Source organism: Dendrobates tinctorius, unplaced genomic scaffold (assembly GCF_039654945.1).
Source record: "Dendrobates tinctorius isolate UK_male_01 unplaced genomic scaffold, ASM3965494v1 ptg000192l, whole genome shotgun sequence".
NCBI classification, from domain to species: Eukaryota; Metazoa; Chordata; class Amphibia; order Anura; family Dendrobatidae; genus Dendrobates; species Dendrobates tinctorius.
Window position 1 is genome coordinate 6020849 of NW_027361859.1, and position 25510 is coordinate 6046358.

The 25510-nt window shown below is 45.5% G+C and overlaps 1 protein-coding gene across 1 annotated transcript in view; it reads left to right on the plus strand.

The window, feature by feature from the left end:
- The first annotated feature begins 691 nt into the window (after nt 1–691).
- LOC141055953 (uncharacterized) overlaps nt 692–25510 on the plus strand; it is a 38096-nt gene continuing 13277 nt past the window's right edge. The window contains exons 1-4 of the mRNA XM_073552650.1: nt 692–716; nt 22972–23121; nt 23251–23430; nt 23504–23627. Coding sequence (XP_073408751.1) covers nt 23044–23121; nt 23251–23430; nt 23504–23627 — 382 coding nt within the window. The 5' untranslated portion in view covers nt 692–716; nt 22972–23043. The remainder of the gene's footprint in view (nt 717–22971; nt 23122–23250; nt 23431–23503; nt 23628–25510) is intronic.

Below are 25510 nucleotides of genomic sequence, written 5' to 3' on the forward strand. Positions count from 1 at the left end.
CTCGGGGTCACTATCTCATAGCAACTTACCTAGTGCAGACTATTAATATCTATCTAAAGTGCTTGTGCTCCATTATCCACAACAGCCTCATTCCCCTGATGACCCCTCGTGACGAAACATGTTGGTTACTGATTTTAACAGCATGTGCTAGGCAGAGTAATAGTGGATTAACAGGCAGGGAACCACTACATATGATCTAAGAGACAGCTAGTTGTGCAAGATGGTGGAGTCTGGACTTCAGTTCAGGTGGATTGATCTTAAAGAAAGTGAAACCAGATAGTTGGGAACTACTATGCCATTTATAAATATGGCTAGGAACCGGTTTTGTTACAACTACTAGTGACTGATCACTGACTGTAGGGGTTGTGTGCAATAACTGATAATAAGGCACAAGCACTTTATATAGATATTAGCGATAATGTCTGTAAAGCGCTGTGGAATTAATGGCGCTATATAAATGAGTAAAATAAATAAAAAATAAATTAACGGCATACACTGAGGCCCCTGATCATGTGACTCCTGACTCCTCCCCTCCTGTGACCTCATTATACTTCCTGTGCCCACACAGCAGCCATTTACGTGGAGTGCAGCTTGGCGGGTGGAGGTAGGTGCTGGAGATTCCCCATTACTGATGCTATTCCAGTGATCTTGTGTGGTGACGCTCCAAGTGATGTAGATGTGTGAGGGGCTGGTATCTGCTCCATTACCTGGACCTGGTAACAGAAGGGACATATAATTCCAGAATATAGACCTTCTTTTTGTTGCTTTGAGTCATATTTTTCCTAGAGCCAGACTATCACTGCTTTATTAGACCCTCAACTTTGTGGTTGTTCCTGGATGGGGCGATGGGGGCAGCTCCTCCTTTGGTGTCGCCTCCTCAGAGGTTGATCAGCTGAGATCGGAGTTACGGTATCTCTGATCGCGGCTGTAAGGCCATGTGCACACATTGAGTATTTGGTGAGTTTTTTACCCCAGTATTTGTAAGCCAAAACCAGGAGTGGGTGACAAATGCAGAAGTGGTGCAAGTCTTTCTATTATGTTTTTCCTCTGACCGTTTCACTCCTGGTTTTGGTTTACAAATACTGAAGAAAAAAAACTCACCGAATACTCAATGTGTGCACATGGCCTTACTTTGGGCTCACGGTGGTCAAGAGTAATTTAAGGCGTCCGGTTTGATATCTTAATCATGGTGATCACAGAGGCTTAGAAGCTGTTCTTGGGCGATCACTCACATTGTGAAGTGTGATCGGTCTCAGCACTGTCGTGTACAATTACATCAAGGTACAGGAAGCGTGATCTACGTTCATTAGAAAAACTAAGTACACCCTCTTGGAATTTTATAATATTTAAAGGGAAGGTGACTTAAAAAAAAAAAAATAATTTTTCAACAATTAAAAGTATTAATGTTAATTTTTTTTTTTTTTTTTTAAAGAAATTTTTGTTTTCAATGAAGTAAAATATGGAAAAACAACTTTAAACCCGTAATGACCGGAGCTCTTTTCGTTTTTGTTTTTCGCTCCCCTTCTTTCCAGAGCCATAACTTTTTTTTATTTTTTTCTGTCAATATGGCCATGTGAGGGCTTGTTTTTTGCGGGATGAGTTGTACTTTTGAACAACACCATTTATTTTACCATGTCGTGTACTACAAAACGGGAAAAAAATTCCAAGTGCGGTGAAATTGCAAAAAAAATCAGAGATCACACTGGATTTTTGTTTGGCTTTTTTGCTAGGTTCACTAAACTAACTAACCTGCCATTATGATTCTCCAGGTCATTACGAGTTCATAGACACCAAACATGTCTAGGTTCTTTTATCTAAGTGGTGAAAAAAAATTCCAAAGTTTGCTTTAAAAAAAAAAAAAAGCTCAATTTTCCGATACCCCTAGCGTCTCCATTTTTTGTGATCTGGGGTTGGGTGAGGGCTTATTTGTTGCGGGCCGGGCTGAAGTTTTTATTGATATCACTTTTGTGCAGATACGACCTTTTGATCGCCCATTATTGCTTTTTAATGCAATGTTGCGGTGACCAAAAAAAGTAATTCTGGCGCATTGATTTTTTTTTTTTTTTCCGGCTACGTCGTTTAGTGATCAGGTTAATCCTTCTTTTTTTTTTTTTGTTATTTTTTATTGATTAGGTGATTCTGAATGCGGAGTTACCAAATATGTGTAAGTCTGTTTTTTTTTTTGGGATTGTTTTATTTTGAATGGGGTGAAAGGGGGGTGATTTAAACTTTTTTTTTTTTTTTTTTTTTTTTTTAAACTTTAATCTTGGCATGCTTCAATAGCCCCCATAGGAGGCTAGATGCATGCCATGCTTGATCGGCTCTGCTACATATAGGCGATGCTCAGATTGCCTATATGTAGCAAAAATACAGCATTGCTATGAGCGCTGACTACAGACCTCTGGTTGTCATGGCAACGCATCGCTGACTCCCGATCACGTGACGGGGTCGGCGATGCGCTCATTTCCGGCCAGACAACAGAAGTACTAGTTAAATGCCTGCTGTCAGCGTTTGACAGTGGGATTTAACTAGTTAGTAGGCGCAAGCGGAATGCAATTCCGCCCGTGCCTATTGTGGGCACGTCAGCTGTTTATAACAGCTGACATGTCCCGGCAGTGAGCTCACCTCAAAGCCGCAGCCCACCTCAAAGCAGGAGATACAGACTGCTGACGTACTATCCCGTCAGCAAGGGGTTAAAAAGGTTTGATAATTTCCACATTTAAACACTAGGGGGAGCAGCTACTGAAGGTTGCCATGAAAACCTATTGTATGACTAGCTCACATGTGGACTGCAGTAAATGTGGGCTGGGCCTGCTCACTTGTGATATCACTGCTACCCACCCCTTCTGGGTGTCTGTAAAAGGATCAGAGAGTAAGAAGTTTAGGATCATGTTGAGGAGCCATTTTGTTGTTGACTGCAAAGTAATATATTGAGGTTGGGTGATGGCCGGCAGCACCAATTCTGTTAGTTGGTGCTACGCACAGCATTATAAGCTAGGGTTAGATATGTGGAGTGTATCACGTGTAGTTACATGCACTCAGAGTAACACATGATGGGATTGGATATGCAGTATATAATGTGGAACCCCGCTCTGTCTACGTCTATGGGAGCAGTGGTGTCATGTGGGAGCCTACTCCGTCCACTATAATACTATTCCCGTAGATGTGGACGGAGCGGGGTCGCGCATGCCACCACTGCTCCCGTAGATGTGGACGGAGCGGGGTCGCGCATGCCACCACTGCTCCCGTAGATGTGGACGGATCGGAGTCACGCATGATGCCACTGCTCTCATACAAACTAAATACGCTGAACACACTTACCCTGAGGAAGCTGCTTCACAGCGATACACGTGTGTCTGTCCCCGGGCCACTGCCCACCTTCTCTCATGATTTCCTTCCATCTTGCGAGCATGCTCCTGTGGCGCCCCTGAGGGTTCAGTCGCCACAGAGGTACTGCACCTCCTCCTGAGATGTGGTACCCCACCATCCAGGTAAGGTGGAGACACCTGACCACGCTCCAACACCTGCACCCCACACCACAAAGTAGTGTAGCAAAGCACCTTCGGCGGCTCCCTGCTTGGAGTGTAGCATAGCACCCCTTGGTGGCTCCCTGCTTGGAACACGAAACGTGCTGGGAGGTGGGTGGAGTTTAGTTCACATAAAAGAGCGGGAAGAGTTGAGGATTCAGTCAGTCAGTCATTCATTTGGTCAGTGAGTGAAGATGTAGAAGGACAGAGTGTGAGACAGAGAAGATCCCCGGGAGAGGGATGGAGGAAGGAAGTGCTGCAGCAGGCCACAGTGATCTGGGTCTGCTGGCACAGCAAAGAGAAAGAGAAAGGAAGCTTGATTCTCCATTGGGAAGAAGGATTAGCACGAACATGAGGAGAACAAGGACTAGGGTTAGAGGAGAACCCTTCTCAAGTTCTAAGCGCAAGGCCGGGGTCCAGTCCCCGAGGTTGTACGGATACTAATGGTCCTGCAGCAGACACCGGAGGAATAGAAGTAGTGACCACTTTATTCCCACACAAGACTTGGGGGCACAACAGCAACATAAGAGTGAGCCGGGACTTAGTAGCAAGGAGTCCCCGAAGCAGGCTACAGCTGTCTGCCGTACAAGTAAAGTTCATAGGAACATCTGACAGGAGGAACTCCAGTGGAGAGGAGATGTTCAGAAAAGGCACATATGCTGGCAGAGTGTTGGAAAGGAGTACTTCATCTTGCCTGGAAGTTGGCTGAGCTCCTGACCCGGAGGACATGGCACGGATGCGGGCACCTTTACCTGCAACAGACTGTGAGTAAAGCTTTGGAACTACCTGCCCTGGTGTCCTCCACTTATTCCTGCGCCAACCCGCCAGCACTGCTACATCCCTTGCGCCTGACACTACACCATCTAAGTGTTACTTCACCTACACTGCCCTGTGACTACAGCCCTGCCTGTGGAGGGCTATAACATCATTGCTGCACCACACCATCTGTCCCAGAGGATCTATCTGCAGCGTCGGTTTACATCTCCATTGCCGAACACCACAGGTGGCGTCACGAAACACTTATAAACTTTCACCACCATAAGCACACTGCAACAACTCCTTTTACAATGGGCGCCCAGGGCCACGGGTCGGGTCCCAGCTGCCGTGACATCTCCCATTGAAGCTCATCAGGCCCGGTACAGAGTACCCCACAGCCCTGGGAGGGCGACCCGTTACTTGGCGTCACGAACAGGATGACGAAGCCCGGTGCCACCGGGTTCTGTGTGCCTATGATTTATTGGACTTAAAAGTTTGTGGAAATGTGCAAAAGACCCAATTAGATAGACTGTAAAATGAATGCTAAAAATGACTGCCAGTGCGGAGAAGAAGGGCGTGATAATATGGGTGGTCCTAAGAAAAGACCACAAACTGTCCTGGGCCTCCCATGTCTGAAATTCTATGCGACAGAAACATAGCCCACCCCCCGAGGGGTTCGTATACTGGCCTGGCATGGAGGAGTAGGAAAAAGGCGCCGCCCCAGAAGGAGGAGCGGGAGCCGGTGGCGGGAAAAGTGGCCAGACAGGAAGAGAAAGGAGAGAACGCCATGATGGAAGGAGAGAGGAGGCCTGAAGAGCGAAGGGAGGTTAAGTTGAATCTCCCAGGCGCAATGGCTGAAGGCTCCGATCTGGCTTCCCATCTAGACTGTCAACAGCTGGAGGAGGAAATTGCCTGGCTGACTCGTGAACTGCGGCTGAAGCAGGAGGCGCTCTGGAGGAAGAAGTGGCAGCCCGCCCTGGAGGGGCCTACACCCGCGGTACCGCAGTCACCGGTACCTGTCATTGCTGCACCAGATCTCCCCCAGGCAAACCCTGTGGAGCCTGCGACCGCTGCAATACCACCGGCAGTATCCATCACCGCCCCGCTGTCACCGCCGCTGTGTGAGGCCCGTCCAGAGGAGTTATGAGGGCCTGTGGCCTGAAGTGGAGTTAGCGGAGCCCCAACCTGGACCTAGCGCGGCTGCGCGGGTCCCACCGGAGATCCCCGCGGACCCGGAGCCACCATCTGCTCCATCACCGCCGGCATCCGGATTGGCTACTGTTGTGAGTTCATTCTCCCCTCCGTCACTGAGGCCTGGTGAACTCCCTATTCTAGTGAAGGAAGGTAGTGAGCCTGATTATCAGGCACCTGGGACTAATTAAGACGATTGGCTGAGTGGAGTCACTGACTGGATTTAAGGCAGCCTACGCCCTTTCTGCCCTGCGGGTGATTTTCTCTGTGGACTCTTGGACTCCAGTCTGATTCCTGCTCTCCTAAAGCTAAGTTTCTGTTTTGCCTTTTTGCATTTAAGATTTGTTTTTGTTTTTCTGGCTTTTTGGATTCTGCCACTCCCTGCTGGAGTGTGCAGTGTTTCGTTAGCTCTGTCTTCTGAAAGTACCTGAGTACTGATTTAGTTTTTGAAGCTTAGTTGCTTCAGGGCCATTTTTATATCAGCTTGTTGGCTTTTGTCTCTGATAGGGTTTTGGCAGATTGCAGACAGCAGCCTTCCTATCCGTTCCTATCTAGGTAGTTTTTGGGCCCCATCTTTGCTCAGCCTGTCTTTCTGTCTGTGTAAGTGTTTTCATCTTGCTTCACCGTCATTATATGTGGGGGGCTGCCTATTGCTTTAGGGTCTGCTCTGGGGCAGTTAGATTTTCCCCTTTCCTTCTTTAGGCCTATGTATCTCTCCGGCTGTGATCGAGGGGTCTAGGTCATCGTAGGAACCCCCCACGGCTACTGCTAGTTGTGTTGATAGGTTCAGGGGTCTGCAATCTGATAGTTGCCAACTTCTCTGGTTTTCTGGACTTAGCTAGCATTCCTGTTTTTGCCTCCTACGGTGACTCAATCATAACAGAATCACCCGCCAAACCGCAGATCCTGGGGTACTCAATAGCAGGAAAGAATTGTTTAAAAAAAAAAAAAGTGTATATTCTTTCCTCTATATCTCTGAGGCCGTAGGGGGAATTTTTTTTTTTTTTTTCTCTCAATGGAGATAAAGCAAGTGTCTGATCATGTGGAGCAGCTCGCTGCTGAAGTGCGAGGAATTTCCGCCTATCTTGCTCGTTCACATGCTGTTGAACCAAAGATCCCTACACCTGATGTATTTTTTGGGGATCGATCTAAATTTTTGAGTTTCAAAAATAATTGTAAATTATTTTTTGCTTTGAAGCCTAACTCGTCAGGGAGCCCCGCGCAGCAGGTTAAAATTGTCATCTCTTCTGCTGCATGGCGATCCCCAGGATTGGGCGTTTTCTTTGAAACCAGATGACCCTATTCTGACTAATGTGAACGCATTTTTTCAAGCCTTGGGGTTGCTGTACGACGAACCTAATGCTATTGATCAGGCTGAAAAGACCCTGTTAGCGTTGAACCAGGGTCGAGAATCTGCAGAGTTGTACTGTCAAAAGTTCCGAAAGTGGGCGGTCCTTACTACCTGGAATGATAGTGCCTTGGCTGCTCTCTTTCGGAAGGGTTTGTCAGAAGCCGTAAAAGATACTATGGTGGGATTTCCTGTTCCCTCTGGTCTGGACGATTCTATGTCTTTAGCCATTCAGGTTGATCGGCGTTTACGTGAACGCAGGATTACACGAGAGGTGTTGCCACCGGTTGAACAGACGTCTGAACCTATGCAATGTGATAGAGTTTTGTCTAAGGCGCAGCGTTAGGAATTCAGAAGGCGCAATAAGCTGTGTTTTTTCTGTGGAGATGCCTCACATATTATTTCTGTTTGTCCTAAACGTGAGAAACGCTTTGCACACACGTTTTCTGTTGGTGGGGTTCAGCCTAAGTTTCTTTTGGCGATTACTCTGATCTGTTCCCTGTCCACATTTTCCGCCAAGGCTTTTGTGGATTCGGGAGCAGCGCTAAACCTAATGGACTTGGATTTTGCTAAACGTTGTGGATTTCCGTTGACACCTCTGCAGACGCCTATCCCTTTGAGGGGGATTGATACTACCCCTCTGGCTAAAAATAAACCTCAGTTTTGGACCCAGTTGGTCATGCGGGTCGCCCCAGACCATCAAGAAAATTGCAGATTTTTGGTGTTGCATGGTCTGCATGATGCCGTTGTTCTGGGGTTTCCCTGGTTGCAGATTCATAATCCAGTTTTGGATTGGAAGTCTGTGTCTGTGGTGAGTTGGGGTGGCCAGTGTACCTTTAGTGAGGCTCCGGTTTTTTCCACCTCTCCTCAGTCGCATGAGGTTCCTGACTATTTGGTGGACTTCTATGATGTTTTTAGTGAGAATGAGTCTGCGTCCTTGCCTCCTCATAGGAGTTATGACTGTGCTATTGAACTAAGCCCGGGGTGTAAATTTCCTAAGGGTCAGCTCTTCAATTTATCTGTACCCGAGCACGAGGCTATGTGGTCCTATATTAAGGAGGCGTTGGAGAAGGGTCATATTAGACCATCCTCTTCACCCTTAGGTGCCGGTTTTTTTTTTGTGGCCAAGAAGGATGGATCATTAAGACCTTGTATTGATTATCGTGCCCTCAATAAAATTACTATTAAATATCCGTATCCGTTACCCCTGATTTCGGATCTATTCTCTAGAGTCAGAGGTGCTTGCTGGTTTACCAAGCTTGACCTTGGGGGCGTATAATCTTATCCGCATTAAGCAGGGGGATGAATGGAAGACGGCGTTCAATACTCCGGAGGGACATTTTGAGTACCTGGTGATGCCTTTTGGGCTCACTAATGCCCCTTCTGTCTTCCAGTGCTTCATGAACGATATTTTCCGAGACTTTGTCGATAAATTTTTGATTATCTATCTGGACGATATTTTGATCTTCTCCAAGGATTGGGATGCTCATGTGGAACATATTCGGACTGTGTTCCGGATCTTGAGAGAGAATTCTCTGTATGTCAAAGGATCAAAATGCCTTTTTGGAATACAGAGGATTTCTTTTTTGGGATTTATTTTGTCTCCGTCAACTATTGAAATGGACCCGGCCAAGGTACAGGCCATTTATGATTGGGTTCAGCCCACTTCTTTGAAGGCCCTCCAGAAGTTTTTGGGTTTTGCTAATTTTTATCGGAAATTTATAGCAAAATTTTCTAGTATTGCCAAACCATTGACTGACCTGACCAGGAAGGGTGCGGATGTGTTGAATTGGTCTCCGGAGGCGGTTGCTTCCTTTCAGGAGCTGAAGCGTAGATTTACCTCCGCCCCGGTTCTGCGGCAACCTGATGTCTCACTCCCGTTTCAGGTAGAGGTGGATGCTTCTGAGATTGGTGCAGGAGCAGTGTTGTCCCAAAAGGATCCGTTAACATCTAAAATGAATCCCTGTGCTTTCTTTTCCCGAAAGTTCTCTCCATCTGAACGTAACTATGATGTGGGGAATCGGGAACTGTTGGCCATGAAATGGGCATTTGAGGAGTGGAGACATTGGTTGGAGGGAGCCAAACATCAAGTTGTGGTCCTCACTGACCACAAAAATTTGATTTACCTAGAGTCGGCTAAACACTTGAACCCTAGACAGGTTAGGTGGGCCTTGTTTTTTACACGTTTTGATTTTGTGGTCTCTTTCCTTCCTGGAACTAAGAATGTCAAGGCAGACGCCCTCTCTAGGAGTTTCTTTGCTGATTCTCCTGTGGTGACCAAGCCTGCTACCATCTTAGGCGAAGGGGTAGTTCTTTCTGCCATCTCGCCCGATTTGAGACTTGCTCTGCAAGAGTTCCAGGAGGACAAACCTGAGCGTTGCCCGAGTGGAAAGTTGTATGTTCCTGACCAGTGGAAGAAGAGAGTGATGTCTGAAGTTCATTGCTCTGCATTGGCTGGTCATCCGGGTATTTTTGGTACTAGAGATCTTGTGAGTCGCTCTTTTTGGTGGCCCACCTTGTCAGGAATTTTGTGCAGTCCTGTGGGACTTGCTCCCGGTCTAAATCTTGTTCTCGCTCTAGTGGGTTGTTGATGCCTTTGCCGGTCCCCAGGAGGCCATGGACCCATATTTCAATGGATTTCATCTCTGATATGCCGGTCTCTCAAAGAATGACTGTTATTTGGATGATTTGTGATAGGTTCTCTAAGATGGTTCATCTTGTACCACTCCCTAAGTTGCCATCTTCCTCTGAGTTGGTGCCCCTGTTTTTGCAACAGGTGGTTTGCTTGCACGGGATTCCTGAGAACATTGTATCTGACAGAGGAGTTCAATTTGTGTCTAAATTTTGGAGAATGTTCTGTTCCAAGTTGGGAATTCAGATGTCCTTCTCCTCTGCTTTTCACCCTCAGACCAATGGCCAGACAGAGAGAACAAACCAGACCTTGGAGTCGTATTGGAGATGTTTTATTTCCGCTGATCAGGATGATTGGGTTTCATTTTTGCCCTTGGCCGAATTTGCTTTAAATAATAGAGCTAGTTCTGCCACTTTGATGTCACCTTTTTTTTGTAACTTTGGGTTTCATCCTCGATTTTCTTCAGGGCAGGTGGAGCCCTCTGCCTGCCCAGGTGTTGACACTGTGGTGGAGAGAATGCACCAGATCTGGGACCAAGTGGTGGATAAGTTATCTCTCTCCCAGGAAAAGGCCCAGCGGTTTTCCAATCGACATAGGACCATTGGTCCCCAGTTTAAGATTGGTGATATGGTGTGGTTATCATCAAAAAATATTGCTATGAAGGTGGCTTCTCCTAAGTTTAAGCCTAGATTTATTGGACCTTACAAGATTTTGGAGATTATTAATCCGGTCTCTTTTCGTTTGGCTCTTCCTGTCACATTTAAGATCCATAATGTGTTCCATAAGTCCTTGAAGAGGTTTGTTGAGCCAGTTGTGCCTGAGGTGGCATCTCCGGACCCTGTATTGGTTGAAGGTAACTTGGAATATGAGGTAGAGAAAATTCTGGATTCCCGTCTGGCTGGACGGAGACTCCAGTATTTGGTTAAGTGGAAGGGTTATGGTCAGGAGGATAATTCCTGGGTCTCTGCCTCTGATATTCATGCCAAAAGATTGGTGCGTGCCTTTCATCGGGCTCACCCTGATCGCCCTGGTAGCGTTGTTGAGGGTTCGGTGACCCCTCCTCAAGGGGGGAGTACTGTTGTGAGTTCATTCTCCCCTCCGTCACTGTGGCCTGGTGAACTCCCTATTCTAGTGAAGGAAGGTAGTGAGCCTGATTATCAGGCACCTGGGACTAATTAAGACGATTGGCTGAGTGGAGTCACTGACTGGATTTAAGGCAGCCTACGCCCTTTCTGCCCTGCGGGTGATTTTCTCTGTGGACTCTTGGACTCCAGTCTGATTCCTGCTCTCCTAAAGCTAAGTTTCTGTTTTGCCTTTTTGCATTTAAGATTTGTTTTTGTTTTTCTGGCTTTTTGGATTCTGCCACTCCCTGCTGGAGTGTGCAGTGTTTCGTTAGCTCTGTCTTCTGAAAGTACCTGAGTACTGATTTAGTTTTTGAAGCTTAGTTGCTTCAGGGCCATTTTTATATCAGCTTGTTGGCTTTTGTCTCTGATAGGGTTTTGGCAGATTGCAGACAGCAGCCTTCCTATCCGTTCCTATCTAGGTAGTTTTTGGGCCCCGTCTTTGCTCAGCCTGTCTTTCTGTCTAAGTGTTTTCATCTTGCTTCACCGTCATTATATGTGGGGGGCTGCCTATTGCTTTAGGGTCTGCTCTGGGGCAGTTAGATTTTCCCCTTTCCTTCTTTAGGCCTATGTATCTCTCCGGCTGTGATCGAGGGGTCTAGGTCATCGTAGGAACCCCCCACGGCTACTGCTAGTTGTGTTGATAGGTTCAGGGGTCTGCAATCTGATAGTTGCCAACTTCTCTGGTTTTCTGGACTTAGCTAGCATTCCTGTTTTTGCCTTCTACGGTGATTCAATCTTAACAGGCTACCCCTGTGTATTCCCCTGCAGCTGCCCACTGTCTCAGGCCTGCACCGGAGCCACAACACCGCCAGGAGGCACCAGGTATGCCAGTCGGCCCTGAAGCTAGGGAAGCCACAGAGTGCCCGCCGGCTACAGCGGCCAGACAGGTAGTGCTGGACTTGGTCTGGGACTGGGATACTAGTTCACGGGGGGAGAAATCTGAACCCCTGACAGTGGTGCTGCGGTCCACGGTGGGAAGGGGCCGGTCCCGGGAAGAGGAGGAGGAGACGAGAGCCCGATGCCCGGAGACCATCTGCCAGCTGGCAGAGGAGCAAAGGGAGAGAAAACAGAGGAGGCTGGCTGTGCTAGGCCCAGATCTGGACTGGAAAGAGAAGGTCCGGGCCGGTCACTTTGGTCCCCGGGATTCAGCTGGTTGGGGACAGGTCCTGAACGTAAACAATCAGCGGGGGTTTGGGTTCATAGCAGACCCAAGCAGGATCTCTGATCTATTTTTCAGCCGGAGGGATGTTGCGTCTCACCTCGGGGGGGGGGGGGGAGACACCCAGTGCGTGACCTACAGCCAGGGGAATATGTCACCTTTACCCGGCATGAGGGGCTACGCGGCTGGTACGCCCTAAACATACGCCGCATACCGGAGGACTTATTGGGAACCTATTGGAGGGAGAAAGCCTGTGTTTCCCCGGTAGAAAAACCTCCCACAGTAGTTACCAAGATTGTGTTTGTGCCCACACCAGTGGCTCAGGCTACGTCTGTACCAATCCTGCATCCCTTGGTACAAGTCACCACCCCTGCTGTACCTCAGGCAGCATCCATGTTAGCTGAATACCAGCAATGCATCAATCCACCAGGAGGAAGACACCCAGAGAATCTCCCCTGGAAGCAGCAACCAGTTTCCAGTACCCCAGGAGGGACCCACCAACATTAAGGAGAATATTAACCACTAACTTTGTTACCCAGGAGGGTATTTGCACCGTTGTGCCCTATTGTTTACAATTATGTTCCAGTTTTCTTCAGTTTGCCTAGTTGCATTGGCAGCATTTATTATGGAAGTCTGAACTGGGGAGATCATGGACACTGAATGATCCAGAACTTTAATGTATATAGTTGCACCTCTTTAGGTGCCCTCTCTTGGTTTTACATGGCTCTTTTATAAATAAGGACTACCTCATCGTGGAGCATGGCTCCTACCAAAAGGACACTGCAAGAGATCCCGACTGGGAGCGGTGTCCAGCACTTATAAGAATTATTGAAGTTTTGATGTGAAGTATTTTATAATGTGCCTTATGACAGTATTAATAGAGAATAGCTTTTATATAGATTCTAGTTAGTATCAATGACAGATAGGAGTGTTTTAATAAAGAGATTTGAATAAAGATGAAAATTTGGAAAAATGCAGGTGACGAAACAGGCATCCACGGTTGTCACATAAGGTTAACAAAAGAAAGTAGAGGATGTGTAAGAAGAAGTGATAATGCTTGAAGTAGCACTTTAAATTAGGTAGTATAACGTTAAAGATGGATAGTATAAATTGTTTGCAACGTTCAAGAGACAGTGCCTCTCATATTGAGAAGATTAGGTTTTGTTTTGCATTACAAAAATGTTGTATGTTCCTGTATTTGTACAACTTCTGTTTTCTTGCAGCCCGCGGACGTGCTGTGTTTAATGGGGGGGTATGTGGTGCCCCTGAGGGTTCAGTCGCCACAGAGGTACTGCACCTCCTCCTGAGGTGTGGTACCCCACCATCCAGGTAAGGTGGAGACACCTGACCACACTCCAACACCTGCACCCCACACCACAAAGTAGTGTAGCAAAGCACCTTCGGCGGCTCCCTGCTTGGAGTGTAGCATAGCACCCCTTGGTGGCTCCCTGCTTGGAACACGAAACCTGCTGGGAGGTGGGTGGAGTTTATTTTACATAAAAGAGTGGGAAGAGTTGAGGAGTCAGTCAGTCATTCATTTGGTCAGTGAGTGAATATGTAGAAGGACAGAGTGTGAGACAGAGAAGATCCCCGGGAGAGGGATGGAGGAATGAAGTGCTGCAGCAGGCCACAGTGATTTGGGTCTGCTGGCACAGGATAGAGACAGAGAAAGGAAGCTTGATTCTCCATTGGGAAGAAGGATTAGCACGAACATGAGGAGAACAAGGACTAGGGTTAGAGGAGAACCCTTCTCAAGTTCTAAGCGCAAGGCCGGGGTCCAGTCCCCGAGGTTGTACGGATACTAATGGTCCTGCAGCAGACACCGGAGGAATAGAAGTAGTGACCACTTTATTCCCACACAAGACTTGGGGGCACAACAGCAACATAAGAGTGAGCCGGGACATAGTAGCAAGGAGTCCCCGAAGCAGGCTACAGCTGTCTGCCGTACAAGTAGAGTTCATAGGAACATCTGACAGGAGGAACCCCAGTGTAACTCAGTACTGTGAGTACTTCATTCAAAGGCGCTATAAGAGGAGACGTTCAGAAAAGGCACATATGTTGGCGGAGTGTTGGAAAGGAGTATTTCATCTTGCCTGGAAGTTGGCTGAGCTCCTGACCCGGAGGACACGGCACGGATGCGGGCACCTTTACCTGCAACAGACTGTGAGTAAAGCTTTGGAACTACATGCCCTGGTGTCCTCCACTTATTCCTGCGCCAACCCGCCCAGCACTGCTACATCCCTTGCGCCTGACACTACACCATCTAAGTGTCACTTCACCTACACTGCCCTGGGACTACAGCCCTGCCTGTGGAGGGCTATAACATCATTGCTGCACCACACCATCTGTCCCAGAGGATCTGTCTGCAGCGTTGGCTTACATCTCCATTGCCGAACACCACAGGTGGCGTCACGAATCACTTATAAACTTTCACCACCATAAGCACACTGCAACAACTCCTTTTACAATGGGCGCCCAGGGCCACGGGCCGGGTCCCAGCTGCCGTGACATCTCCCACTGAAGCTCATCGGGCCCGGTACCGAGTACCCCACAGCCCTGGGAGGGCGACCCACTCCCATCAGCTTGATCTTGAATTGTCATACCTTTTGGCTCTCAGGAGTATGTTGTTCCACCGTGCATTGAGGCTTGATTTATAATTATGGGCCTTTCCTGTATTGTTCAGCATATTTTGTACATGTGTTGATTTTATGGGTTATATCCTGAGAGCCTACAAGGGTCTGTATTCCTGTAAGACCACCTGCTTTCTTCTGGGAATGCCAGGCTTGCAGTATGCTCTTAGTTCCAGCATATAGTTGTTCATTATTGAGCTTCCTAGCCCCAATAAACTAGATGACATATGAGTCTGCTTCTGTTCACATTAAGCCTCATCACATATTGTTGTTATCTCTTATAAAACACGCTATGCCGTGTTTCCAGAAGGCTCTGCACATATGTATGGGACATATTACACTCATTGTTGTCTCATAGTGTGTATTGCATCCCATTAGGGTGTGTGCACATGCTGCGGATTGCCCTGCGGAATTTTCCACGCGGATTTGACAAAATCCGCAGGTCAAAAGACCTGTGGTTTATCTGCGTTTTGGTGTCCGGTTTTCCCCTGCGGTTTGACACCTGTCATGGAGCAGGTGACAAAACGCTGCGGATTCCACACAAAGAAGTGACATGCTGCAGTTTAGAAACCGCAGCAAATCCGCGTGGAAAATTCCGCAGCGTCTGCACTGCGGTTTTTGATTTGCGTCGATTTTAATGGTATTGTACACAGCAGGGCCAATTCCGCTGCGGATCCGCCGCAGCATGTGCACATAGCCATATTCATGTGGATTTTCTATACTCTGTATAAACAGGGGTGAGGCTTGGCACCTTTTTTGTGTTTTTTAAATGATTTTATGCACTTTTTTTGTGGGTGTTCATATGTATCAATAAAAACATATACTCCTTTATATATTAGGTGTGCATATTTAATCTGTATTGGCGCTTTCCTCTTTTGTTCCTGTTTAGTAAAATTGCTATGCAGGATGTAGCCCCATTTCTGCACTACTACAATTTTTACGTGTTGTAGTCTGCTGTTTAGTGCACCCTATTCCTTATATATACCGCATTACACCACTACTCCCTTAGAACAATGGGAGCAATGGTGTAATGTGTGACCCCGCTCTGTCCACTACATTACTACTCCCTTACAAGGGGACAGAGCAGTATCACACATATCACCACTGCTCCCTTAGATGTTACTTCGCTCTGTCTACTTTTATGGGAGCAGTGATGTAATGTAATTGGCATTAGATACATGGCTCCGGGGGGGGGGGGGGTGTTAGCATTAAATACACTGCTGTGGGGTCAGATCGCCTAAATTTGCAGCCTTTACAATGCAGTTTTTGTCCTATTGAACCCATTAGATTCCCCATAATATAGTCCTCCATATAGTATAATGTTCCAAAACTGTGTTCCATATAGCATAATGTCCTCACATAATCAACATGGGCATTATACACACGGTTTACAGTGATATGGCAGAGCTGTGCCGGTATGTTCAGAGCCCTTTGGTGTGATGATTTCTCTGTTCTTCTCTGAACATAGAGATGAGCGGTGATGTGATCTGCAGGCTTGTACTATTGACGTCTAGCCGTTCTCGACTCACCCAGGACCTACGCTCCCTGCATCTGCTGTCATCACTCACTGGCTGACAGCTCCTGTCACTGCTCGGCTTGCGCTGAGCACTGAATGGTGACAGTAGGAAAGTATAGCCCGCAGCATACACTGTGGGCTTCGCAAAAATGGTGTCAACCTCCTACCACAGCTGTGACATGGACAACCCAGGGGGATCCCAGTAGGAGGCAGCCACAGTATAGGAGATGTGGGCGGAGAGAGACTGCAGACTCCTATGTACAGGGGCTGCTGTTTTGTGGTATGTAAGTGTCGTTACACACCAGCAAATGGCAGCCCCCTGTGGTTGACTAGAAAAAAAGTTAAAATAGTAAATTTAATTTTGTATTGAACATAATTGATTGAATAATTATTAAGACACCATCCCTTTTTAAGTACCTGAACTTGATTGGAGCAAATCGTTTCACAGAACCCAGGCCATCGGGCATGTCTGAAATCTGCGGCCATCGGAAGGGAGCTCTGCGAACCACCATCTCATTCCTGACTCCTCTTCTGATCACGGTCTAGGGCGTGATGTCTTCATTACGGCATGCCGTTCTAGGTCAGCTGCTCAAGAGAAGAGCCGCAGTTGTAATTGCTTAGCTTTAAGAGCTTCGAAGTGTCAGATGTTCATTATGTTCTGACATGTAAGACCATAGAGTTCAAAAAGGGTGTACTTAGTGTTTTTTCTCATTACTTTATGTAATCCAAGCCTCAACGTCACACCCCATCAGTCGTTATTTTCTCATCTTCTTCATAGTTAAGAACTTCCTCATCCAATGCCTTTCTAGAATATAAGGCAACACGGACTGTACGCTCTTCACTTTCTTAAGGGTATGGGTGGCGCCCCTGAGGCTCAGTCGCCACAGAGGTACTGCACCTCCTCCTAAGGTGTAGTGCCCCACCATTCAGGTAAGGTGGGAACTCCTTGCCACACTTCAACACCTGCACCCCATACACAGGATAGTTCAGCAGGACCACATTACAGCTCCATGCTTAAAGCGTAGCAGAGCACCTTTCGTGGGTCCTTGCTTCGTAACACGAGATGTGCTGGGAGGTGGGTGGAGTTGAGATCCATATAAAAGGATGGGAAGGTTTAGAATTACAGGTTCAGTCTGGCAGAAGGTTAGGTGGGTAAGAAGTCACTCAGATAGGAGTGAGGATCCCTGGAAGAAGGGATGGAGGAAGGAGTGCTGCAGCTGCCTCAGTGATCTGAGCCAGCTGGCACTGGAAAGGAACAGAAGGAGAAAGACGTAGAACTGCAACCTAAGCTTCCATAAGAGAGAGAGAGAGAGAGAACAGCGCGGAAAACAATGAAAACTTGTTAATGGCTAATAAATTGCTCAGTAGCACAGATGAACCATCAGAGCACGCTAGGGTTGTAAATCCAAAAGTTAGGAAAGAAAAATTAAAAGAGGTAGGAAATAACCGACTTTAACGACCTTCTGACAAAAGATGAAGAACAAAAGCAATATGTCCTGCAAGTTGTAAGCAAATGCCGAGCATTATATTCTGACGTTTCAAAAACTACTTTAACAAAAGCTCTAGAATAGATTAGATAACTATGTAAAATTATCAACTCATGTAGGTTAGCGTGCTCTGATGGTTCATCTGTGCTACTGAGCAATTTATTAGCCTTTAACAACTTTTCATTGTCTGTAATGGTGGGATCAAAAAACGATAATCCCACCAACTCTGCATTCAAATACCACAAATGGTTCGAAAATTTGGTCAGGGCTATTTCTGCAATGTTGTTGTCACATTCTTTATAGTCTAACAGACTATGCAAAATACCTAAATCTTAAAATACCTCAATTTGGATTTTTTCAAACTTTGAGCGACGAGCGGCACGGGTTAACGTCGTTTGATCGAGCTCAAATTTTGGCTATCTCAATATCTGGAAAGGGGAATCGTTTTGTGGGGTCCAGACGAACAAGATTCTGACATTTTTTTCCCCCCCCATATGAGATCCGGTCACCCTAATGAATCATAGAATCGTAGAGTTGGAAGGGACCTCCTAGGCCATCTGGTCCAACCCCCTGCTCAAAGCAGGATTCGCTAAATCATCCCAGTCAGATGTCTGTCCAGCCTCTGTTTGAAGACTTCCATTGAAGGAGAACTCACCACTTCTCGTGGCAGCCTGTTCCACTCATTGATCACTCTAACTGTCAAAAAGTTTTTTCTAATATCTAATCTGTGTCTCCTCCCATTCAGTTTCATCCCATTGCTTCTAGTCTTTCCTTGTGCAAATGAGAATAAAGTTGATCCTTCTACAATGTGACAGCCCTTTAGATATTTGTAGACAGCTATTAAGTCTCCTCTCAGTCTTCTCTTTTGCAAACTAAACATTCCCAAATCCTGCAACCTTTCCTCATAAGACAGGGTTTGCAGACCGGTCACCATTCTGGTCGCTCTTTTCTGAACTTGCTCCAGTTTGTTGATGTCTTTTTTAAAATGTGGTGCCCAAAACTGGACACAATATTCCAGATGAGGTCTGACCACAGAGGAGTAGAGGGAAATAATGACTTCACGTGATCTAGACTGTATGCTTCTGTTAATACATCCTAGAATTGCATTTGCCTTTTTTGCTGCTGCATCACACTGTTGACTCATATTCAGTCTGTGATCTATTAGTATACCCAAGTCTTTTTCACATGTGCTGTCACTTAGCCCTATTCCTCCCATTCTATATATGCTTTTTTCATTTTTATTGCCCAGATGTAGTACTTTGCATTTCTCCCTGTTAAAAACCATTCTGTTAGTTGCTGCCCACTTCTCCAGTTTATTTAAATCTTTTTGAATCCTCTCTCTCTCTTCTCTAGTATTAGCTATCCCTCCTAGCTTTGTGTCATCAGCAAATTTAATCAGTTTACCCTCAATTCCTTCATCTAAATCGTTGATAAAGATGTTGAACAATACAGGGCCCAGGACAGAGCCCTGTGGTACCCCACTTGAGACATTCTTCCAACTGGATGTGCAGCCATTTACGACCACTCTTTGGGTCCGATCACTAAGCCAGTTATGAATTCACCTAACAGTTGCCTTGTCCATTCCATACTTAGTCATTTTTTCAATAAGGATTGTATGAGAGACTTTGTCAAATGCTTTGCTGAAGTCAAGATATACTATATCTACAGCATTTCCTTGATCCACCCAATCAGTGATACCGTCATAGAAGGAAATTAAGTTAGTCTGACATGACTTATTAGTTAGAAACCCATGCTGACTCTGTTTAATCACTTCATTCTTATCCAGGTATTGACATACATGTTGTTTAATAATTTGTTCAAAGATCTTTCCTGGTATAGAAGTCAGACTCACCGGCCTATAGTTGCCTGGGTCCACCTTCTTCCCCTTTTTGAAGATAGGAACAACATTTGCTCTTCTCCAGTCTTCTGGGACTTCTGTTCTCCAAGAATTTTCAAAGATTATGGAGAGGGGTTCAAAAATTTCTTCTGCTATCTCCTTCAGTACTCTGGGGTGTAATTCATCTGGACCTGGAGACTTGAATTCATTTAGGTTAGCTAAGTGTTTCCTCACTATCTTTCTGTTTATAGATATCCTGGATTCTTCTATTCCCTTAATAGGACAGTGAATAACAGTTGATGTTGCATTTCCTTTCTGAGAGAAAACAGATGCAAAATAGGAATTTAAAAGTTCAGCCTTCTCAACATCCTGTCTTACCATTTGATCATTTTCATCCTGTAAAAATCCTATAGCATCTTTGACTTTTCTTTTACTTTTGACATATCCCCAAAATCCTTTATTATTGCTTTTGACATCTCTTGCAAGCCTCAGTTCATTTTCAGCTTTAGATAATCTGATTTGTGCCCTGCAGGTTCTGCAGACAGCATTATATTCTTCTTTAGATATGCCTCCCTCTTTCCATTTTATAAACATTTTTTTTCTTCCTTTTTAGCATGTGCTTAAGTTCTGTGTTCATCCATCCTGGTTTCCTTAAATGCTTCCTATTCTTCCCTCTTTTCGGAATTGTTAACAACTGTGCTTTGAGAATTTCATTTTTCAAGATTTCCCATCCTTCCTGGACATTTTTGTCTTTAAGGATATCCAGCCATTGGATCCCTCCAATTCTCTTTCTGAATCCCTTAAAATCTGCCTTTCTGAAATCTAACCTTGACGTCTGAGTCTTCACAGGTCTTCCACCTCTAGTAATCCAAAATTCTAAAATAGCATGGTCGCTACCTCCTAGGGTCCCAGCCACTTTTACCTCCTCAACCATTTCCTCCCTGTTTATAAGGATTAGATCCAAGGTAGCAGTTCCCCTTGTTTTCTCCCTTACCTTTTGGAAGATAAAGTTGTCAGCAAGAGAGGATAAGAATTTCCTTGACCTGTTAGTTTTGCCTGAGAGAGATTCCCAACAAATGTCTGGATAGTTGAAATCTCCCATGACAACTATGTCATATTTTTTGGAGAACTTGGCCATCTGATGCATAAAGAGTTCATCTATATCTTCGGCTTGCACAGGCGGCCTGTAGTAAATGCCTACAATGGTGTCCTTTCCATTGTTCTGTCCTTGTATTCTTACCCAAACAGTTTCCACAGAACTCCCAGTCTCTGAAGCTTCAATCTCTGTGCAGATATACGCGTTTCGAACATACAATGCGACACCCCCTCCTCGTTTATCAAGTCTGTTTCTTGCAAATAAGTTGTATTCTTCTAGTCTTGTATTCCAATCATGTGTATTGTCCCACCAAGTTTCAGTGATTCCAATTACATCATATTTCTGTTCCTGTGTTAGTAGTTCCAATTCTCCTTGTTTGTTGCCCATGCTTTGTGCATTAGTATAGAAACATTTTAGTTTGTGATTGGTTTCTCTTTCTCCAATATTTTTATTAATTAGATTCTTTCGTCTTTGTTCTTCCTTTCCACTTCTAATAGCAGAGTTCTCAATAGCATTTGTCAGGTGTATGGCTTTTTCTGGTCTTTTGCTTCCCTTCCCATGTTGTTCTAGTTTAAAGCTCTCCTTACAAGTGTAGCAAGGCGACTTCCAAATACATGCTTTCCAGTCTTCGTAAGGTGCACCCCATCTCTAGCAAGTAGTCCATCGTATAAGTAGTTCACTCCGTGATCCAGAAATCCAAATCGTTGCTGACGGCACCATCGACGTAGCCAGTTGTTCACCTGCAGAATCTTATTCCACCTCCTTGTTCCATGGCCATCCACTGGGAGGATGGAAGAGAAGACCACCTGCGCTCCCAGTTCTTTCACTTTCTTGCCTAAGTCTTCAAAGTCTCTGCAGATGGTTTCCAGGTCGTTTCTTGCGGTGTCATTTGTCCCCACATGTAGTAGCAGGAATGGGTAGTCATCTGTAGGTCTGAAGAGTCCTGATATCCTGTCAGACACATCTTTAATTTTTGCACCTGGAAGACAGCACATTTCTCTTGAAGTTATATCCGGTCTGCAGATAGCGGCCTCAGTTCCTCTCAGCAGGGAATCCCCCATGACCACCACTCTCCGTTTCTTCTTCACAACATTTTTCTTTCTCCATCCAGGAGGACTCTGAAGGCGTACAAGGTTGCTGTTTGTTGGCAAAGTCTTATCCTGATGTATTTCTTCATCGTTTTCCTGCGTGAGAGCCTGGTACTGGTTCCTGAGCAGTATGGGTGCTGACTGCCTCCCGATCCTCCTGCTTCTCTGGGTCACATGTCTCCATTCCTCTGTTTCTTCAGGTGCACTTCGAATTTCTTCTCTTTCTGTAACATGAAGAGATAATTCTGCTCTGTCCAAGAACTCTTCACCTTCCTTAATGATCTTCAACGTAGCTAACCTCTCTTCGAGATTTTGCAACTTTTCCTCCAACAGGGACACAAGCTTGCATTTGTGGCATGTGAAGTTTGGCTTTTCCACTGGTAAATCTGTGAACATGTAGCAAGAAATGCAGCTCACCAAATGGCTCCTGGCCTCTTCCATCTTGAGATTTCTTAAAGACGATGAAAGATGAGCCAAATTTCGCGCGCCGATAGGCGCGCGGTTTTTCCGATAACTTGTGACGTTATAGCGATATTGCTAGCGATATCGCTCTGTGTGATACTTGCCTACGACCTGCTCCCCCGCTGGTTATCGCTGATCACGCGAGAACGTTCTGGACTGTTTCTCGTCGTCAGCTTCCTGCGGCGCTTCCTGTGGAGAGACGAGCGATGAGCATGGAGCCGGACGGGAGGACGTCAGGATCGCCTAGTGTGACAGGTAAGTAGAGACCCCCGACTCCAGTGATGTCGCTGGTGAGATCTGCCTGTGTGGCAGCTCACTAGCGACCCCTTAGCGATGCACCAGCGATCCTGACCGCGTCATATCGCTGGTCGGGATCGCTGGTACATCGCTAAGTGTGACAGTACCTTTAGATTTACCCAGTGTCCTTCAGTCCACCCTCACAGATAAGGATAAGGAAAAAGGATAATAAAAATATATATATATATATATATATATATTCGCTTGTCTGATTTTAGTTCTCTCTATGTTTAGGACTTTTAATTCTGTTTAGGAAATCTGATGTAGATTTAGGTCAACCTCCAGACTCTTAAGGAACAGCTGCCATGGAGGGAAAAAACTGATTTCCAATGTGTGGCATAATCTAAATAGGATTTAGTAGTAGATACAGAAATCCAACATGTATCAGGGTCATATTATACCCTCTGGTGTGTTATACAAAGGTCAAGTTGGTGCCAAGTCAAGGTGTAAACATGTGGAAAAGTGCAGTTTATAGTGTGACCTACGGTTAGGATGGTGAATTCCTTAAAGGGTTAGTCCTTCTCTACTCACTTTCGCATCAGGAGGTGAACAGGGAAGTGATGTCTCATCTATTGATCCCTGCTAGGACATTTGGACAATTTGGCAAGCTTTGTAAACCTGTTCCATTTTAAGGAGCACTTGTGTCCAACACGAATACGTCCATGATCCCATTCAGTATACACGTGCATCACCGCTGCTACAACGTTGATTACAGCATTGAAGCTGGTACATGACTATTTTCATATGAGAGATGTAACATCCTTTGTATTTTTTTTACAATGCATTCTTTGATTTTATAGTCTCAACTTCTTTCTATTCAGGTTCCTACAATATTTCATCCTTTTATTGGAGATCTTCTATATAAGAGAATTTTCCTACTTCATCAATCAAGGATGAATAGCAACAGGGACAGTAAGATAGGGAAGATAGTACGCCTCACCATAGAGATGCTCTTCCTGCTTACTGGAGAGGTGAGAGATTCTGATGATGTCACATTACATCATTCTTATCTATGGGAATAACAGATGGACAGAACTGGAGAGGTGAGGACTCTGGAAATGTCTGTAGTGAAATTTATTAATGTGTCTCTCCATAACCAGGATTACATGTCGGTGAAGAAGACCTCTAGTGAGCCCCGTCGGGCACCTGTGTATGATATATGGGAAAGGCCCCTGAGCCCAATCAGGGATCCTTCACCTAACCCCCCAATACCTGAGGACATCAATGAACAGAAGATCCTAGAGCTCATCCACAAGATGATTGAGCTGCTGACTGGAGAGGTGACACTGCTGGGATACTATATATTAACTCTATGAAGGGATCGGGGGATGACTGTATCATTGTATGTGTCAGGTTCCTATAAGGTGTCAGGATGTCGCCGTCTATTTCTCCATGGAGGAGTGGGAGTATTTGGAAGGACACAAAGATCTGTACAAGGACGTCATGATGGAGGTTCCCCAGCCCCTCAGATCACCAGGTAATAGACAGGACTAAATACTCACAGCCTAGAATAATCTGTATGTAAAGTGAATGAGCTTGATTAAATGTGCATGGCCTACTCCGGTGAGAACAAGATATTAGAAACCATTAGTTGGTGAGAGTTCAACCTTTTGGCACCAGCATAGATCAGCAGTACGGGGAACTTTTCTCTCCTTTACAATGTAGCGGCAGTGTATATGCTTGTCCATCCTCCAATCATTCACTATGAGGCTTCTGAGTTATGTGCTTGACTTTTCCTGTAAGTCCATAGAGACTGAATTGAGTGTGTAGTTAGCCAATCCATTTTAACAAGGATAAAAGTTCCCTGTTCTGCCAATCGATAGGAATCCCAGCTGTGCCCGGTCCTCACAACCAATATCTTGGGAAAGGGTTGTAATTTTGTTTTCAGTAGAAAATCCCTGTAAGTGCCCCAGTAAAAATGGACAGAATTTAGCCATACTGGTAGAAGACATGTTGTTTGATCCCAGTCTCGAAGGAGAACTAGTATTCGTAAAACATATGACAATTATGTCGCTTTACAATTCCAAGGAGACAAATATACTGATCGTGATGGATAATGCCAAAACAGATACTGATTTCTATCATACATTAAAGGAAATCTGTCAAAGATTTTACTATGTAACTTGAGAGTACCAAAGAGGAGTAGGAATAGTGGCCCTAATTACAGGATGTCACGCACGGTGCTGAGCTTTGCTGTTTCAATACAATCGGTGTTTTACCAACAGATGATTATCACTTTAGGACAATTGGCCTTGTGCATCCTAGTCCAACCACACCTCCAGTGCTGATTAGCAGCTGTTACTACACATTGTACTCAGAACTGTTGAGTGAGCGGAGTTATATACAGTTCAACATCTGAGCTTTGCTAGAACTTCACAGATAAAACTTTGACTTTATCATGACATCTTCACCCAGTTAACTGAGGGACACCTCACTCGAATTAGGCTAGTTTCACACTAGCGTTCGGCAGGTGTGGAGGGCTGCGTAGTTCCTCCATGAAGCTCCACCCACTACCGCATCTCCTCTGGTCAGCTCCACCTACAGTACGTCCACATACTTATCTTTAACATTGGGTATGCAGGCCGTGCGGATGCATCCGCTTGCATCATTTTGACGCTTCGGCAACCCGCGTCGAACGCAATGTGTTGCAATTTGTTGCGGTCGCCGCATTGTCAAAAAGATGCATGCAGACGCATCCGCATACATCAGCAAGGCCTGCATACCCAATGTTAAAAATAAGTACGGAGACCGCATGCAGACGTAGGCGGAGCTGACTGGAGGAGGTGCGGCAGTGGGAGGAGCTTCACAGAGGAACTACGCAGCCCTCTGCAGCTCTGCCGAACGCTAGTGTGAAACTAGCTTTATAGTCTTTGTCCCTATCTCATGCTGCTGTCGGGTTACATGGCAAAAACCTGCTGACATATTCTCTTTGAAGGAACAAGTGAGACTCTGCCCATATGGTTATTGTGTCATATGTGCAAACGTGTAGATGGTTGGGTCACAGACATCCAGAACTTGTAAAGAAACTTACAAAGGAGATGCTGAAAACATTCAAAAAGTTAATGCAATAAAAACAGATAAGAAATCACCTGTATGTTCCTCATAGAAGGCAAGCACAGTCAATGTTTTTGAATATATAACTAGGCATAACTTCTGTCAGGGCTTAGAAATCTAAATCAAGGTGCAGAAAAAGATATCCATGAGTGACGCCAACAGAGCTACAAGCAAAGCAATTGTGCATGGTATTTTATCAAGAGCAGGGAATTGGGAGGAAAAAAACCATAAAGTCCCATATACATGGATTCAGTGAAACATGATTATATTTTATTGAATCATGTGACAACAAATGAACACAAATCA